We start from the raw sequence: 18,377 nt of genomic DNA, 5'->3' as shown, positions 1-18,377 counted from the left end.
CAAAGTACTATAGATACAGTACATAGACTACTGTTTTTCATCCTACCACATTAATTCCACTAGTGGTTAAAAATCAAAACTTGTAATGGTGATCATTACATAATGTATCCTCAGGTTTTTCAATCATGTGCATTAAGTCTCACTTAAATCCAGTTTGTGGTTGAAACAGAAACCGTAATTGAACAAAAGTGAATTGTCATCATGTTACATATAGCCATGGTTTGCCAGAAACTACTGTGCCTTCAGAAAGTATTTACACCCTTCAACTTTTTCCACATTTTGTTGTGTTATAGCCTGCATTTAAAATTGAGATCTTGTGTCACTGGCCTACACAAAATACCCCATTTCATGTCAAATTGGAATTATGTTTGTAATTTATTATTATTATTTTTTTACAATTTAATAGAAAATACTGCTCAGGGATTTCACCATGAGACCAATGCTGACTTTAAAACAGTTACAGAGTTGAATGGCTGTGATAAGAGAAAACGGAGAATGGATCAACAACATTGTAGTTACTCCACAATATTAACCTAAATGACAGAGTGAACTGTTGCCTAGTTAAATAAAGGTTAAAAGAAGGAAGCCTATACAGAATAAAGATATCCCAAAACATGCAATCCTGTTTGCCATAAGGCACCACACATCACTGAGTACCACTCTTCATATTTTCAAGCATGGTGGTGGCTGCATCATGTTATGGATATGGTTGTCATTGGCAAGGACTAAGGAGTTTAAAAATAATAATAATAATTAAACGGAATAGACCTAAGCACAACCAACATCCTAGAAGAAAACCTGGTTCAGTCTGCTTTCAAACAGACACTGGGAGACAAATTCACCTTTCAGCAGGACAATAAGGGAAAGGGGATATCTACATAACTGAATGCATTCAACCGAAAATGCGTCTTCTGCATTTAACCCATTCCCTCTGAATCAATAACCTAAAACACAAGGCCAAATATACACTGGAGTTGCTTACCAAGACGGCATTGAATGTTCCTGAATGGCCTAGATACAGTTTTGACTTAAATAGGGTTGAAGATCTATGGCAGGACTTGAAAATGACTTTCTAGCAATGATTAACAACCAACTTGAAAGAGCTGGATGTATTGTCTCTGGGGTGTGAATGAATACGTGTAAATTAGACGTCAAATTTAAAAATAAAAAAAATATGTTTTCACTTTATCATTGTGGGCTATTGTGTGTAGATGGGTGAGAAATAAAATATATTTAATCAATTTTGAATTCAGGCTTTAGCACAACGGAATGTGGCATAAGTCCAGGTGTATGAATACTTTCTGAAGGCACTGTACAGATGAGGGATGTTCACAAGACTCAAAATGTATCTTGGACTTGTGGATCACCTAATCTTTATATCATCTGTATGAGCAAATCAAGCAGGCACAGGGACCAGATGATATAAGCGTCACTGAGAATACATCCAAAATGACATCCTAATCCCTTTATAGTGCACTACTTTTGACCAGGGCCCATAGGGCTCCGGTCAAAAGTAGTGCCCTAGAGGGAATGCAGCCTGAATCGTTACAGTGCTGATGCAACGTTTATATACAGTAGGGCCATTGTGTTGTTGAACTAAGCTAAATAAAACTAAACTGACCGGACCCTTTTACAATACTTTTGTAGTAATCCACTAACTTGCATTGACATGTGATCATCACCCAACAGTACACACCTGATGGTAAAAATACACTTTTATATATTCAAACTTATAGGCTACAAAATGTACTGTGCTTTCATATTTCCTTTGCACTTCTACCTTGAAATAGAGAAGTAAAATAAAAAGTCCAGTCAGGTTCCGCTACATGCGCCATCATTCAACTCATAAACTGCTCAAAACCATCATTTTTAAAATTCAAAACCAATAGTCCCTGACCCTAAGTAAAATAAAACATTGAACATCAAAAAAGATTACCAACATTAATTATATCATTTTAAATAAACAAAATACAGGAAACAAAAATCTAATATGAAACATCACTTGGGCTATTTGGCGAGCTGACATCTACCGATGGCAAGACTCATCTGTAAAATGGAGAGATAAAGAGGAGTTATGAGACACAATTCAGAGACAGGTATGGAATGGACAACCACATTTCATGACTAACTGAGAGGTGTATTCACTAGGAACCAAACGGATGCAAATGGACGAAAACGGAGAGGGACTAAGCTGAACTTCCAATAAGAAACGCTTGGTTTGTTGCAAAAAGTTTTCCATTGCAGAATGTTTTGCTACGGTTTGCACTAATGAATACACCCTGTGTATGCAGGTATTCAGCTAAATGGAAGGGAGTGACATATACTGACCTATTCTCAGCACTCTCAGGCCAGCCGCTGCTCCCACGTTCCTGCTGCTCCCGGACACAAACACCCCTCTCTCCTCCTCCTCCTCTTCCTCCTGCACCTCATCCTCCTTCCCTTTCTCCTGACCTGGTATGGGGTAGGGGGTAAAGGCTATCATAGAGGCCTCTGATGGGTATTCAAAAACCTGCTCCAGCTGGGTCTCGTCGAAACACACCTTCTCCTGGAGGGGGCGGACAAGACAGACACAGGAGAGAGGCTTAGTACAGTGCAACCAATAGAGACACACCCTTACAGACAGCCTGACCACATTGCAGTGTTACTTAATCAGGATGGACATGCTTCAAGAACAATTAATAGCAAAAAATAACCTGTACTTTCCCTGTGTTTCCCTTATTTAGTATGAAAGGGTGATGTGGAAGGCACCCATTAAAACGGCATGATTAAGTTGCACTGAGTCAGACCCTTCCTGACAAAAATGTATGTAACCTACAATTTGTTACTTAACACGGATATGAGAGATTATTTTGGTGTAAACAACATTGCTGCCTGCACCGAACAGTAGGAAAACCTGGCCCCTGCCTCGTACATTATATTATAGGTTGTTATAGTACGTTATATTACAGGTTGGTGTAGTACATCTATACCGTAGTGCATTTATATTCACCACAAACTGACTGACCATACACTCCTGATAACAACCTGGTGTGAGAGACGTTGGACGAATCAAGCTCAGGCCCAGAAGGTTAATCCCTGACTGAACTGATTGACCCAGGCTAACACAGCAGGGGAGAACATGGAGGAGAGACAGAGAACCAGAGAGAGAGAGAGAGAGGAAGAAAGGAAGCACACTGTGCCAATCGCTAATCACCACAGTCACATCGGAACCTTTACAAATACTTGTAAAAATGTCTTACACAGGATGTGGGGCAGCCACTGTCTATGAGAATGGTACCTCGGTCTAGTTTGAGAGAAAGATATACTGTATGACAAGGAAGCCTTGGGATTGAAGAGGGGGGAGACAGAGGATCTGAACAAGGATGACGAGGAGAGCGTAAGTCACCCCCCTCTGTAAGATGATGCCGGTGCTCGGTGGAGCTGACGTCAAACAGTCTCAGCAACGTGAGCAACAGGTGGCCAGGAAGCACCAATAGGCTACGAAAGGGTTACAGCAGGACGACTATAGTAAAGGAGAGCTGTGCTTAACCGCTATGAGTATATTACAGGATTAGGTCCCGAACTGACACAAAGGAAACAATTTTGGGGGGTTTTCTCATTACTCAGTGTGGACTGAGTGGGTGAGATTGATGCAGGTGAATTTTTTTTTAATCACCTTTATTTAACCAGGTAGGCTAGTTGAGAGTAAGTTCTCATTTACAACTGCGACCTGGCCAAGATAAAGCAAAGCAGTTTGACACTTACAACAACATAGAGTTACACATGGAATAAACAAACATACAGTCAATAATACTGTAGAAAAAGTCTATTTACAGTGTGTGCAAATGAGGTAGGATAAGGGAGGTAAAGGCAATAAATAGGCCATGGTGGCAAAATAATTACAATATAGCAATTTAACACTGGAACGGTAGATGTGCAGAAGATGAATGTGCAAGTAGAGATACTGGGGTGCAAAGGAGCAAGATAAATAAATAAATACAGTATGGGATGAGGTAGTTGGATGGGCTATTTACAGATGGGCTATGTACAGGTGCAGTGATCTGTGAGCTGCTCTGACAGCTGGTGCTTAAGCTAGTGAGGGAGATATGAGTCTCCAGCTTCAGTAATTTTTGCAGTTTGTTCCAGTCATTGGCAGAAGAGAACTGGAAGGAAGGTGGCAAAAGGAAGAATTGGCTTTGGGGATGACCAGTGAGATATACCTGCTGGAGTGCGTGCCACGGGTGGGTGCTGCTATGGTGACCAGTGAGCTGAGATAAGGCGGGGCTTTACCTAGCAGAGACTTGTAGATGACCTGGAGCCAGTGGGTTTGGCGGTGAGTATGAAGCGAGGGCCAGCCAACGAGAGCATACAGGTCGCAGTGGTGGGTAGTATATGGGGCTTTGGTGACAAAACGGATGGCACTGTGATAGACTGCATCCAATTGGTTGAGTAGAGTGTTGGGGGCTATTTTGTAAATGGAAGTAAGTATAATAATGCATCCAATTAGGTTTGGATGTACTTGGAAGATCGGTCGTAGTATCTGTCCATTCAGTTACAGCACTGATTATCATGAAATGGAGTCATGATGAGGAATAATCCACATCCTACAGCATAGTCGTTCAATAAACAACACTGCATAATTTATTCTTTCAAACACAAAATGTATTTTGGGCAGAGTGGGGTATGTCGAGCAATTTTTTACTTTCAGCATCACTACATCAAGGGAAATATAATATTCTTTCTAAAAAATATACAGTCAGAAGTTTACATACACTTAGGTTGGAGTCATTAAAAATTGTTTTTCGACCCCTCAACCACAAATTCCTTGTTAACAAACTATAGTTTGTCGGTCAGAACATCTACTTTGTGCATGACAGTCATTTTTCCAACAATTGTTTACAGACAGATTATTTCACTGTATCACAATTCCAGTGGGTCAGAAGTTTACATACACAAAGTTAACTGTGCCTTTGAACAGCTTGGAAAATTCCTGAAAATTATGTCATGGCTTTAGAAGCTTCTGATAGGCTAATTGACATCATTGGATTCAATTGGAAGTGTAGCTGTAGATGTATTTCAAGGGCTACCTTCAAACTCAGTGCCTCTTTGCTTGACATCATGGGAAACTCAAAAGAAATAAGCCAAGACCTCAGAAAAATAATTGTGGACCTCCACAAGTCTGGTTCATCCTTGGGAGCAATTTCCAAACACCTGAAGGTACCACATTCATCTGTACAAACAATACTACGCAAGTATTAACACCATGGGCCCACACAGCCGTCATACCGCTCAGGAAGGAGATGCGTTCTGTCTCCTAGAGATGAACGTACTTTGGGGCGAAACGTGCAAATCAATCGCAGAACAACAGCAAAGGACCTTGTGAAGATGCTGGAGAAAACAGGTACAAAGTCTCTATATCCACAGTAAAACGAGTCCTATGTCGACATAACCTGAAAGGCCGCTCAGCAAGGATGAAGCCACAGCTCCAAAACCGGCATAAAAAAGCCAGACTACGGATTGCAACTGCACATGGGGACAAAGATCATACTTTTTGGAGAAATGTTCTCTGGTCTGATGAAACAAAAATATAAGTATTTGGCCATAATGACTCTCGTTATGTTTGGAGGAAAAAGGGGGAGGCTTGCAAGCCGAAGAACACCATCCCAACCGTGAAGCACGAGGGTGGCAGCATCATGTTGTGGGGGTGCTTTGCTGCAGGAGGGGCTGGTGCACTTCAAAAAATAGATGGCTTCATGAGGAAGTAAAATTATGTAAAATTATGTGGATATAATAGGATGTTGTGCATCCCTGGAAATAATCAGAATTCATGTGAACATAATAGTTTTGAAAACATGGCTTGTCCAAAAAAAGTGGTCTCTTGGCACAACCTACCCCGGGTATCGACTGCAATTCAAATCGCAGTCGATAAATTGCAATCGTGTTCGTTTTCTATAGTTTATGCCTGCCCATACCATAACCTCACAGCCACCATGGGGCACTCTGTTCACAATGTTGACATAAGTAAACCCCTCGCCAACACAACGCCATACACATGGTCGGCAGTTGTGAGGCCGGTTGGACGTACTGCCAAATTCTCTAAAATGACGTTGGAGGAGGCCTATGGTAGAGAAATTAACATTACATTTTCTGATAACAGCTCTGGTGGACATTCCTAAAGTCAGCATGCCAATTGCACACTCCCTCAAAACTTGAGACATCTGTGGCATTGTGTTGTGTGACAAAACTGTACATTTTAGACTTTTATTGTCCCCAGCACAAGCTGCACCTGTGTAATGATCATGCTGTTTAATCAGCTTCTTGATATTCCACACCCGTCAGGTGGATGGATTATCTTGGCAAAGGAGAATTGCTCACTAACAGGGATTTTTGAGGAATAAGCTTTTTGTGCATATGGAATATGTCTGGGATCTTTTATTTCAGCTCATGAAACATGGAACCAACACTTTACATGCTGCATTTATATTTTTGTTCAGTGTACTTATTTTACTATAAATGTGATCATACTTGACTATTTTTATTCACAAATGCAAGTGAAATGCTCGCACTATGTAGCCCTGACCACCTGCCAATGTGGCTGGTGAAATAGACATCTTACCCCCCTATATTTGCTATTTCTCTGTCTCTTATCGTTCAGAGGAAGTGAACAGGCCTGAAAGAGGAAATATCCAGTGATGGGTCCAAAATGTCACCCTTTTCTCTGTATAGTGCACTACTTTTGACCAGGGCCCATAGGGCCCTGGTGAAAAGTAGTGCACTAAGTAAGGAATAGGATGCCATTTGGGACTCGGTCATGCTGTGTCTCGGCTAGGGAGTCACAAGGTTGTTGAGTTTCCCCTCACTCCACTTCTCTTTAACCCCACCCTCCTGTTTCACTGACAAATGAGAGACTGTTCCTCTTCAATCGCACCAAATATGGGCCCAATGACAATTTTTAAATGGGAAATTAGGTTACAGTAGGACAGTATCAATAGTCGATGTTGCGAAAACTATACAATAAACATGGTGAGAGCTTCCTCAACTTTACTGCCATGGCTGAATGAACAAGTCAATCATTAATTCCTTAGCCTAGATTTCCAACAAGACTTGGAAGCATGACATTGGCAAATGCTGCTGTCATATGCCAAGAGGTCAACGTTGTCAAAAGTGTTTGCCAAAATTCCAATGCAGCAAAACAAACTCAGCAGAAACAGGAAAATACAAAGGAAGACTTGTCAGAAAGGCAACAAGGGCAGACTCATTGAAAGACAAGATCTGTCAGAGGAAGTAACCTGTAATGCAATGGTGTGACTCAGGCCAAGGATCTGTGTAGCATCTTGCATTATGTACAGAAAATTAGATGAAAAAAAGTGGCTGATAAGCTAAATGCCTATACAATAGCAAAGTGTTTTATATTAAAAGTCATGCTGTCTGAGTAAAGTACAGTACATAAACCATAAAGGTCTAAGTATTTAACAATAGATATACACTGAGTATACCAAACATTAGGAACCACCCCTTTTGCCCTCAGAACAGCCTCAATTTGACGTGGCATGGACTCTACAAGGTGTCGAAAGCGTTCCACAGGGATGCTGGCCCAAGTTGAATCCAATGCTTCCCACAGTTCTGTCAAGTTGGCTGGACTTCCTTTGGGTGATGGACCATTCTTGATACACACGGGAAACTGTTGAGCGTGAAAAACCCGGCAGCATTGCAGTTCTTGACACAAAAACGGTGCGCCTGGTACCTACTACCATACCCTGTTCAAAGACACTTAACTATTTTGTCTTTCCCATTCACCCTTTAAATGGCATGTCTTAAATGTCTCAAGGCTTAAAAATGGTTCTTTACCCTGTCTCTTACTTCATTTACAACGATTGAAGTGGATTTATCAAGTGACTTCAATAAGGAATCATAGCTTTCACCTGGATTCACCTGGTCAGTCTATGTCTCTGGAAGGAGCAGGTGTCCTTAATGTTTTGTATACTCAGTGTATACTGTATACCGTAATTGCTCTAAATATGCATATTCTCGTCTACCTCGCTATATAAACAGATTACACCAGACTCCCGCACTTCTCTTATTCAGAGGGGTTGGGTTAAATGCGGAAGACACATTTCAGTTGAAGGTATTCAGCTGTACAACTGTCTAGGTATCCCATTTTAACTTTCCCGTTCTTCCCATTCTAAAGCTCCATTCGTGTGGGGAGACTGCCAAGCCTGGTCTTTAGTTCTGCTCTGATGAGCCACTTTGTTATGGAGGTGTCCTAATTAAAGTACTCCAAAAGACTCTGCCCGTGTCTGAAATGGTGCCCCATTCCATATGTAGTGCACTACTTTTGGCCAGGGCCCATGGGGGATAGGGTGCCATTGTAGGGGATAGGGAGCCATTTCTGAAGCAACCTCTCTCTAACAGGCTATTGCTCCGACTGTTTTCATTCCATTGCACAAAAAGGATGTTGCAATGGGGAGAGGGAGGGGGGGGCAATTCATCTATTGTGGGATAACTTGTCTTTCTAGATGAAACAGAAAGAAGTGACGATTGATTCACAACCCACATAGCTCCTCTCTGCAAAACTTCAAGTTAGACAGACAGAAAGAGATAGGGAGGAGGAGGAGTGCTCTGGCTGAGTGGCTCTATCATTGTGGTTTCCTCTCCACTTTTTCTGCTCTCTCAAGTGTTACATGAATGCTCATTTGAAATAGACTGTTAGCACTAGACATTACAGTTACCCTAACAAATGATTTATACAGGGTTTATAATTAGTTTATTACTAAACGAGACCAGAGCCACCGCTACTAGTAGGCTACTTTACAGCTGAGAATCATGATGTCGTGCTTGATAAGGCTTTAACAGGCTTAGCTCAGTCGACGTGTTCTAACTCCTCAGTGCAATCAAACGGGATGTCCTAATGCTAGCGAAAGGGGATTCTACATGATGATGGGGGGGGTCAAATGGAGGCAGGCAGGGAGGAGGTGAAGTTTTCTGATAGTCACAGTACACCCATAACATATTGATAGTCTATTGAAGCCATTTTCTGCCATTTTTTTTGTTTGTTTGTTTTTTGGTCTTTATTAAATCCAACCTTAGGGGAGAGGATCCATGATCATCACTACAAGATATGATCATCACTACAAGAGGCCTTTCTAGGGAGTTTTTCCTAGCCACTGTGCTTCTACACCTGCATTGCTTGCTGTTTGGGGTTTTAGGCTGGGTTTCTGTACAGCACTTTGTGACATCAGCTGATGCAAGAAGGGCTTTATACATACATTTGATACATCATCAATACAATTTGCAGGCATATGACTCCACTACACTCACCCCTTTGGGAGTCCCTTTGGGAGTCTTGACCAGGCAAGACTTATCCAGGTTCTGATATCCGCCGATCACTTCGATCTCCTCCGTAGTGGGGTATCTCTTCTTGCCTCTCTCTACTATCTCGGTTAGGACAGGCATCTGGGACTTGGTAGACGTCTTGACTGAGGGTCCTGAGGATACTGAAACCGATTCCACGGCTGCCCCTCCAACAGGCTTCCTTGGGGTGATGGTGATGGTGGTGCCCCTCTTGGCCTGCTGGCCTCCAGAGCCTGTTCTGATGGTGAAATGGATCGGAGAAGGCGAAGGAGAGGGAGAGACGGAGGGGGACTGGGGTGGGGAGGGTGAACATGGGGAGGATGATGTGCTGGGTGGGACTCCCTGGTCTGGGTGTAATGAGTTCTCAGGAGAGGGGGTCAGGAGAGATCTGGAGTTGATGGTAATGGATCGGGCACGATTGGATTGAGGAGGCCTTTCAGAGTGCAACTGCGGATTAGACTGACATTTTCTGGGATTTAGAGGTGTTTGCTGGTCCTTTTGCCTCGGATGCATCTGTTGAGGTTCCTTATTGGGCTGGTTGTGTGATATCCTTGTGCTTTGCTGAGCTTCAGACGCTTTAGCTTTCAAATTAGTTTTTTTACTAAAAGTCGACTGTGCTGCGTTGTCGTCGTGTGATAGTCTCTGTACTTCCTGTTGTTCTCGCAACTGAAGCTGTTCCACCTGACGCTGTATTTTCTGAAGTCCGGAATTCTCATCACAAGAGGCCTTATTTCCAGATGCCCCACCACCACCCCACAGCTGCTTCTGTGTCAGCATCCCAACGGATCTCTCCAGACTGCTTGGCTCCTGTTGTTCTGCTGATATGCGGGACTGTACGTTGGGTGTATGTATAGGGATAGGCCTATCCACGGTCCTCTCACTCATGCACACCGCCGTCCTGGACCCCACTGTTTTCAGGTTATAAATCCGGCTCATCTCAGCAAGAGAGGGGGAGAAAGAGTCTGAGGGTGAAGGAGAGGGTGAAGGAGGCAGATAATGCAACCTGTCCTCTTCCCCCGAGAGTTTAACCTCTGCTACTTCTCCTCCTCTGCCTCTGGTGTCCTGTTTTCTCTGCCGACCCCTGTCACACCGTAACTCATCTACTACATGTTTTATTGGATCTTCCTCTCTCTCGATCGTGTGATCGCTTTCTTCCTCTCCTTTGACAGATTGCGAGAATGAGAGAGGAACAGGAAGCTCAGGGTCGGCTTTTGACACGCTCGCTTCCTGTGTGACGTAAAACTGAGTGGATGTTGTCTGCTGTGCAGAGCCTTCCTGTCTCTGTCTCTCTCGCCCCATTTCGTTCCCCCTCTCTCCTTCATCACACATATCTGAACTTGAAGCTCTTCTAACCCTTCTAGTCCCAGCCCTTTTCATTCCCTCAGTCGCATCTCCATCATCCCCCGTTGCTACCGCTCCCTCCGTGTTCCTCAGCCTCTCCTTCTGCCGGATTTTCTCTCGCAGGGATTCGATACGAGACAAAGGCTTGCCGATCCTCCAACTATCCCTCCTCTCCACACCTTTCCCTCCCTCTCCTTCGCAGCTCTGGTCGTCGTCGCTTTGGAGGCTTGGCCTTTTGTTCTCTAATACCTCCTCCGCACCGTAGAACACTGTCCTGGGTATGTGTCGCTCAAGTGACGTTGGAGGGATTCCAACTGAGGCAATGTGCTTTGGAGACTTGGGAGACTCAGGGGTCACTTCCTGGACGGACATTTCGGGGCAGACGTGACTGTGCACGTGTGTGCCAGGTGAGTGTACGCTCTCCTTGCTCACCTCACTTGGCACCCTGTAAGCTTTGCTCCCTCTCACATTCTCTGTGTCCTCCCTCGTCACACGTTTGCGATCCTGAGTTAATGTTTGGGTCCCTGTGTGATTGTCAAGTTCGTTGGCTGTCTCTCCGACTCTCCCTGTCTTGTTGATAAGATCCCCCGTGTGCTGTGATAGTGCTGACTGGGTTGAATGGTTCCCCGGCGCTCCTTGACTACTACGCCAATCTGTTCCTCTGTGTGCCACAGCACTGAGCAAGGTGGCTGAACACTCTGTCAATGCTGAGACACGTCTGTAATGGCTTTCGACAGACTGAGGAGGACTGGCTCTGTCTACAGAGAGGGTGATCACACAGTTTTGCTGAGTTGTTTCAACTGACATTGTGCAGTCCCTTACTTCTGACATCCTCTTGGCATCCCTTGCGTCTGATCCTCTTCTAATGGCTGACCCCCTTCTGTCCCTCACTTGAGGTTCTGCCTGTCTTCCAACCACCTCTCTCTCTGTGCTCCTCGCCCTCTCCATCCCTCTCTCTCTTTCTTCTGTCATTCGCTTTACCTCTCTTTCCACTGCTCTCTCTCGCCCATAGTGTTTGATGGGCACTCCTTGCGCAAATGAGGCCTCTGTGTTTTTAACTGAGGCCCTTTTAAACCCTGCCTCCTCACACATATTCTGTGTTAGTTCCTCTGTCCCCGTGTTCCGATATTCTAACTCCACTTGTGTTACAATCTCGACCCCATGGTCAGTCTCTTTCCCTGTGCTACTTTCCAACGCAGGCTGTCTCTCAGGCTGCCCCTCTTCCTCCCTGTCTGTTTTTATGAATCCCTCTCTATGCTTCCCCACCCGCTCTTTATCTGAAAACCGGGTCCAGCCCCCCTGCTTGTCTCCCCTCTCTGACCATTCCCCCTCCACTACATCTCCCCGAGGTGCCACCCTCCTGTCTGAACATGTCCTCTCCACCACCTTCCTATCATGGTTCCCCTCATCCTGCATGCCATTCTCCTTTGTGCATATCACCTGGTCAGAGAAGCTGAATGACCGCTTGGGCACACCCCTGAATCCTGCATGTTTCTCCTCCCCTCTCCTGTCTCCATCATTGTCCTTGTCCAGACCAAAATTGTCTCTGTCCCTGCCAGGCCGGCTGAAACAATCTGAGCTTTTAGACCGGGACGGGGGCTTTGGATGTTCCCTGAATTTCTTTGTATGTTCCCCAAATTTACTCAGCAGCTCACTCACCCTAACTCTTCTCTCATTGTGGATACTGTCATCTGTTTCACCACATCTCCTATTCTCTTGTTCTGAAACTGTGTGTGTTCGTGGTCGGTCTTTCTCCCTCAAGTTCTCCCTCTCTTTATCTTTCATCATCAACCACGCCACCTCTCTCTCCAGCCCCCTCTCACAGTCCTTTCTTCCATCTTTATTGCACTTTGCCTCTCTCTCTTCCTTCTCTTTGCCATCTCCTTCCCTGCCTGCCCCTTTTAGACTTCTACTCCTGCAGTCCTCAGTGCCAGCTAAGGGTTTAATTACCAATCCCACTGATGCTCGGACACTCCCTCCACCAGAAAGAAACTCCTTGAGGTCCATCTTTATGTCTCTCTTTTCCTGCTCCTCTTCCATCACCTCCCTCTCCCACTCTCTCCTTCTACCCCTCCTTTCATCACTGCCCTTTCTGTCCTGTTCAATAATGATGATGTTGTCTGCTCTGATGGTACGAAGGCCTGGGACTAGTGGATGGGGGTACTTGGGGTTTTGAGGATCTGAGTCTCCCTCCTCCCTCTCCTCCTCCTTTCTCCCTCTCAGGCATTCCCTTTCCCTGTCTCTCACGGTGTCCCGGCTTGTCTCTCTTCCGGCACTTCTGTCCCTTTCTCTGCCCCTACTCCGTTCCCTGTATCGCTGTAGTTTTAATTCTATATCTCTTCCCCTCCCAGACTCCCCATCATGACCTTTGACATGGCCTCTTTCCTTCTCCTTTTCCCTCTCTCTCCCTACTTCTATTTCCTGCTCATTCCCTTTCTCGTGGCCCATCTCCCCAGCCATATCTTCTTCTCTTCCCCTTCTCAACCCGCCATGCGTGCGAATGAATGGATTTTGTTGGACAGTGGTGATGGTCTCCCTTAACACCTGACTCTGCGGTTTAGACTCTTCATCCAGCCAAGGCCCTGTGACGTCTGGGTTGAGTGGTGATTCACTTCCCAGCTGCACCAGTGTAGCACTGTCTGGGTCACTCACAGCATCAGAAGGGGACCTGCACTCCTTGACTTGGAGGGGGCCCTCTCTTTCCTTGTCCCCGAAACTCTCCTGTTTCATTCTTCTCCTCTGGATGATCCCTCGCTTCCAAACAGGCATGCTGGCGAGTTTGGCCTCCTCCTCTTTTTCTCTCTTCTCTCGCTCCTCCTCCTCCCTCCTCTTTCGCTCCAGCAGGAGTTGTTTCCATTCCGGTAAAGAGGAGACAGACATAACAGAGAAGAGCTTTTGCTTTTGGCAAGATTCCTAATCGTCCTCTCGTTTGATGCTCTGGCAACAGTTCTGTCAAAAAGGACATAGCAAGATGTTCATAAAAAATATAATAACCATATGTTGTGATTTAATTTGTATAGCATATTCCTTGTGACTCACTTTGCTTTCAAATCCGAATAGATGTTTTTATTGAAATGTAGCTTACTAACAGGTCTACTTTGTATATTTCTATGACATCATGTATAGAGGCTATGTAACTCAACCACGTAGCCTATTTACTGGATTACATTTTACACAGGCTTCATGGTTACTTTCCCTAATCGTAAAAATTTAACATACCATCGACGCATAGTTATTATGGAGAGATTTCAGTGCCAACAGAAATGGCATGTGAATTCCATCATTTTGCACAAATTGAATCATTTAATTAAAACAGGGAATGGAACGGCTGTCCTTAGAAGGGCCATGACAGGGCTATTCAACTACATTCTTATGTGCGACAAATTGATCATAGAGGAAAACAGAAGGCATGTCCATGTTCCAGAGAGTCTTAGCTTTCAGGAATGGGGTTAAAATGCTAGAGCTTAAATTATTGTTAATCTAACTGCACTGTTCAATTTACAGTAGCTATTACACTGAAATAATGCCATGCTATTGTTTGAGGAGAGCGCACAATTATGAAATTTGAAAATGTATTAATAAACCAATTAGGTACATTTGAGCAGTCTTGATACAATATTTTGAACCGATATGCAATGGTTCATTGGATCAGTCTAAAACCTGTAACATACACTGCTGCCATCTAGTGTCCAAAATCGAAATTGAGCCTGTGCTGGAATAATACATTATGGCCTTTCTCTTGCATTTCAAAGATGATGGTACAAAAAAATTATGTTTTTTCTTTGTATTATATTTTACCAGACCTAATATGTTATATTCTCCTACATTAATTTCACATTTCCAAAAACTGCAAAGTGTTTCATTTCAAATGATATCAAGAATATGCATATCCTTGCTTCAGGTCCTGAGCTACAGGCAGTTAGATTTCGGTATGCCATTTTAGGCGAAAATTGAAAAAAGGGTCACATCCTTAACAGGTTTGTAACATGCACACTATGCCTCTGCACATAGCTGTACGTTTGCACTCCAAACGTTCCCCACAATTTCGCACTCCTTGTTTTAAACCTGGGTGCAAAGGATGTTAAAAAATCGTCCTCCAAACTTACCAAATCCTTGGTGTTCCGCAGTAATGCTTTATATCCCCCTCTGTGTCGGTTTGAGAGTTTTCATCTTCTGAATGAAGAGCGACTGTGTACCTCCCGTCGTGCGTAATGCGCTCGAGATACTACCTCGAAGGTTGTTCTGTATCTAGCTTCCGATGTAGTTGATTAATCGATGTCAAAAAGTCAGGATTAATAATGTTTATATGGTTCCGTTATTTAAAGATGACCTCGCAGTGAATAAGTGTATATTCACTTAAAACACCTCCATTGGTAGAAAATATTCCCCGGCTGCAGTGCTGTCCGACAACTGTAATCCTATAATTACATTAAATCCCGTCAGGGGAGTTAGTGGCACACACCATATTGGCCGACCTAATAAAAGGCGTTTAAAGAAGACTCCGGTCTGCCGGTCACCCACCCCTCATCCCTACGTCCCACTAATTGGAAGAGAGAGAGAGGAAATAAGGAGAGAAGGGGGTCACCGCAGTCAGACCGTGATGCTGACAGTCAGGAGTGAGGTGATGAGAGTTACCCGATGTGATGTGAAAAGCTTCAACCCGTCGTCCCGGGTGGAATTCATCGTAAATTCTGGATAACATCAAAGTGGCCTACACTAGGATACATGCTCAGGAAATCAATCAGTCTGTTATGTAAGATAATCTTCAGGCTCAGCTACAGTAGTTAGCCCAGATCAGACAGTTGAGGAATCATGCATAAGAGAATAGCCTAGACTACATCAATGTTAAGAGCCTAAATCAAAGTTAAAGTAACTCTAAAAAATACATGTACAACGCTCCCGCACACTGACTCTGTACCGGTACCCCCTGTATATAGGCTCGCTATTGTTATTTTACTGCTTCTCTTTAATTATTTGTTACTTTATTTCTTAATTTTTGGGGGATTTTTCATAACTGCATTGTTGGTTTAAGGGCTTGTAAGTAAGCGTTTCACGACTAACATTTGATTTGAAATGTATTACTGCTTGCATTTATTGACATTTTGTTGTAGTTGCTTATCATTTGTTCCAGTGCAATATCTTAAATGTATCCATGTTTGTTTTGTTATTGTAATTAAATCTATATAAAATAACGAAACAATGAATAACTTCTCCTTTCGATCATCCATGTTGACAATACAACGAATCCCCTGGAATGAATTCAGCTATTCAAGTCCTCTTACATTGATTTACAGCAGCAATTACTGCAACACAAAGGATATATCAAGGGCACAGCGCAATAAAACAAGGATTATGGAGAGAAAAGGATAAAACAAAGACATTCAAAATGTGACAGAATGTGTGTGTGTGTGGGGGGGGCATAGCAAAAGAATTGGACAAAAACAACGAAACGAAAGACAACAGCAGAATGCAGCACTGATAATCAAATTCTGACACAAAAATACCGCGTGGAACAGCAGTTTGCACTTGTTGGTGGAATGTAAAATGTCACATTATGTTCATAGGCGATATAAAATATACTCTTGGATAAATAAATAAAATTTAAATCCACTAAAATGGGGGGGGGGGACAATGTACAAAAAGTGATGTACTTTCTAAACGGTTGACCCGATATGTATGAAAATACCCTCAAATAAAGCTGACAGTCTGCACTTTAACCTCATAGTCATTGTATCATTTCAAATCCAAAGTGGAGTACAGAGCCAAAACAACAACCAAACATTTTGACTATCCCAATACTTTTGGAGCTCCTTGTATATTTAGTTTGTATTCCAACTCTTTGATTCTCCTGAGATAGCTGTTGATCATGACTCTCACTTCCATTACAAATAAAATGAACAAGATGTCGCTGACAGAGATGGTCGCCTCCCTTCAGGTCCTTAGGAAACTATGCAGTAATTCTTTTTTTAATGTATTTATTACATTGTTAGCCCAGAAAATCTCAAGTGTTATTACATACAGCCGGGAAGAACTATTGGATATAAATGCTACGTCAACTTACCAACATTACGACCAGTAATACAACTTTCCCGAAGCGGATCCTTTGTTCGGACCACCCTGGACATGGGATCTAATCCCAGAGGCTGACCCAAAACATCGTCACCGCAGGAGAGGCAGACAGAGCGGACTACTGGTCAGACTTAGAAGGAGAGCACACCATCCACCGGTTCTGAGCATATTACTCGCCAATGTCCAATCTCTAGACAAGGTGGACGAAATTAGGGCATGAGTTGCCTTCCAGAGAGACATCAGAGATTGTAACATTCTCTGTTTCACGGAAACATGGCTCACTCGGGATATGTTGTCAGAGTCGGTACAGTCACCTGGGTTCTTCATGCATTGCCTCGACAGAAACAAACATCTCTCTGGTAAGAAGGGAGGGGGTGTATGCCTTATGATTAACAACTCATGGTGCAATCATAACATACAGGAACTCAAGTCCTTTTGTTCACCTGACCTAGAATTCCTTACAATCAAATGCCGAGCTGCATTATCCCCCAAGAGAATTCTCTTTGATTATAGTCACCCACCCCAAGCAGATACCTCGTCGTCCCTGAAAGAACTTCACTGGACTCTATGTAAACTGGAAGCCATATATCCTGAGGCTGCATTTATTGTATCTTGGGATTTTAACAAAGCTAATCTGAAAACAAGGCTACCTAAAATTTACCAGCATATCGAATGCGCTACAAGATCTGGTAGTGTTCTCGACCATTGCTACTCTAACTTCCTGTTACGGCTTTCTAGGTGTGGTGAAGGAGAGTCGGACCAAACTGCAGCGTGTAGATTGCGATCCATGTTTAATAACGAACGTAAAACACGAATCAATAACAAACACTACAAAAACAATAAACGTAACGAAAACCGAAACAGCCTATACTTGTGTAACCTAACACATATACAGGAACAAGGACACTAAGGACAATCACCCACGACACCCACGACCCCACTCAGTCAATGTCTTAGTCCCCTCTCCTCGCGTCCCTGGATAGTCCACCCTCGCCGCCGACCATGGCCTAGTAGTCCTCACCCAGAACCCCACTGGACTGAGGAGCAGATCGGGACTGAAGGACAGCTCGGGACTGAGGCAGCTCGGGAGTGAGAGAAAGCTCGGGAGTGAGAGAAAGCTCGGGAGTGAGAGAAAGCTCGGGAGTGAGAGAAAGCTCGGGAGTGAGAGGAAGCTCGGGAGTGAGAGGAAGCTCGGGAGTGAGAGGAAGCTCGGGAGTGAGAGGAAGCTCAGGAGTGAGAGGAAGCTCAGGAGTGAGAGGAAGCTCAGGCAGGAGATAGATCTCAGATCCTGGCTGGCTGGTGGTCTCAGCAGATCCTGGCTGACTGGCAGATCCTGGCTGACTGGCAGATCCTGGCTGGTGGTCTGGCGGATCCTGGCTGACTGGCGGATCCTGGCTGACTGGCAGATCCTGGCTGACTGGCAGATCCTGGCCGACTGGCAGATCTGGCAGATCTGGAAGAGTCTGGTTGACTAGCAGATCTGGAAGAGTCTGGTTGACTGGCAGATCTGGAAGAGTCTGGTTGACTGGCAGATCTGGAAGAGTCTGGTTGACTGGCAGATCTGGAAGAGTCTGGTTGACTGGCAGATCTGGAAGAGTCTGGTTAACTGGCAGATCTGGAAGAGTCTGGTTGACTGG

General features: G+C 44.1%; 2 protein-coding genes across 2 annotated transcripts in view; one reads left to right on the top strand and one right to left on the bottom strand.

The window, feature by feature from the left end:
- Nucleotides 1–989: 989 nt before the first annotated feature.
- On the bottom strand, nucleotides 990–13,614 carry LOC112229961 (zinc finger CCCH domain-containing protein 13). The gene is made up of 3 exons (XM_024396132.2): nucleotides 9,298–13,614; nucleotides 2,329–2,545; nucleotides 990–2,046 (listed from the first exon to the last, which is right to left on the bottom strand). The coding sequence occupies exons 1-3, from the start codon at nucleotides 13,549–13,551 to the stop codon at nucleotides 2,027–2,029; spliced, it is 4,491 nt and encodes a 1,496-aa protein (XP_024251900.2). The 5' UTR covers nucleotides 13,552–13,614; the 3' UTR covers nucleotides 990–2,026.
- Nucleotides 10,990–18,377, top strand: part of LOC112229959 (CUB domain-containing protein 1) — a 41,965-nt gene continuing 34,577 nt past the window's right edge. Inside the window, exon 1 of the mRNA XM_024396131.2 lies at nucleotides 10,990–11,078. The gene's annotated coding sequence lies outside the window, so the exon portion shown is untranslated. The remainder of the gene's footprint in view (nucleotides 11,079–18,377) is intronic.

This window comes from Oncorhynchus tshawytscha, linkage group LG31, assembly GCF_018296145.1.
Source record: "Oncorhynchus tshawytscha isolate Ot180627B linkage group LG31, Otsh_v2.0, whole genome shotgun sequence".
In the NCBI taxonomy this organism is placed as follows: Eukaryota; Metazoa; Chordata; class Actinopteri; order Salmoniformes; family Salmonidae; genus Oncorhynchus; species Oncorhynchus tshawytscha.
This window is presented reverse-complemented; position numbering and strand designations above follow the sequence as displayed.

Coding starts and splice junctions, on each gene's coding strand:
- LOC112229961 (XM_024396132.2), bottom strand. CDS start 13,551: ATGTCTGTCTCCTCTTTACCGGAATGGAAACAACTCCTGCTGGAGCGA. Junction 2,546..9,297: donor CCAAAGGGACTCCCAAAGGG/GTGAGTGTAGTG, acceptor CGCCCCCTCCAG/GAGAAGGTGTGTTTCGACGA. Junction 2,047..2,328: donor CCTGAGAGTGCTGAGAATAG/GTCAGTATATGT, acceptor TCCATTTTACAG/ATGAGTCTTGCCATCGGTAG.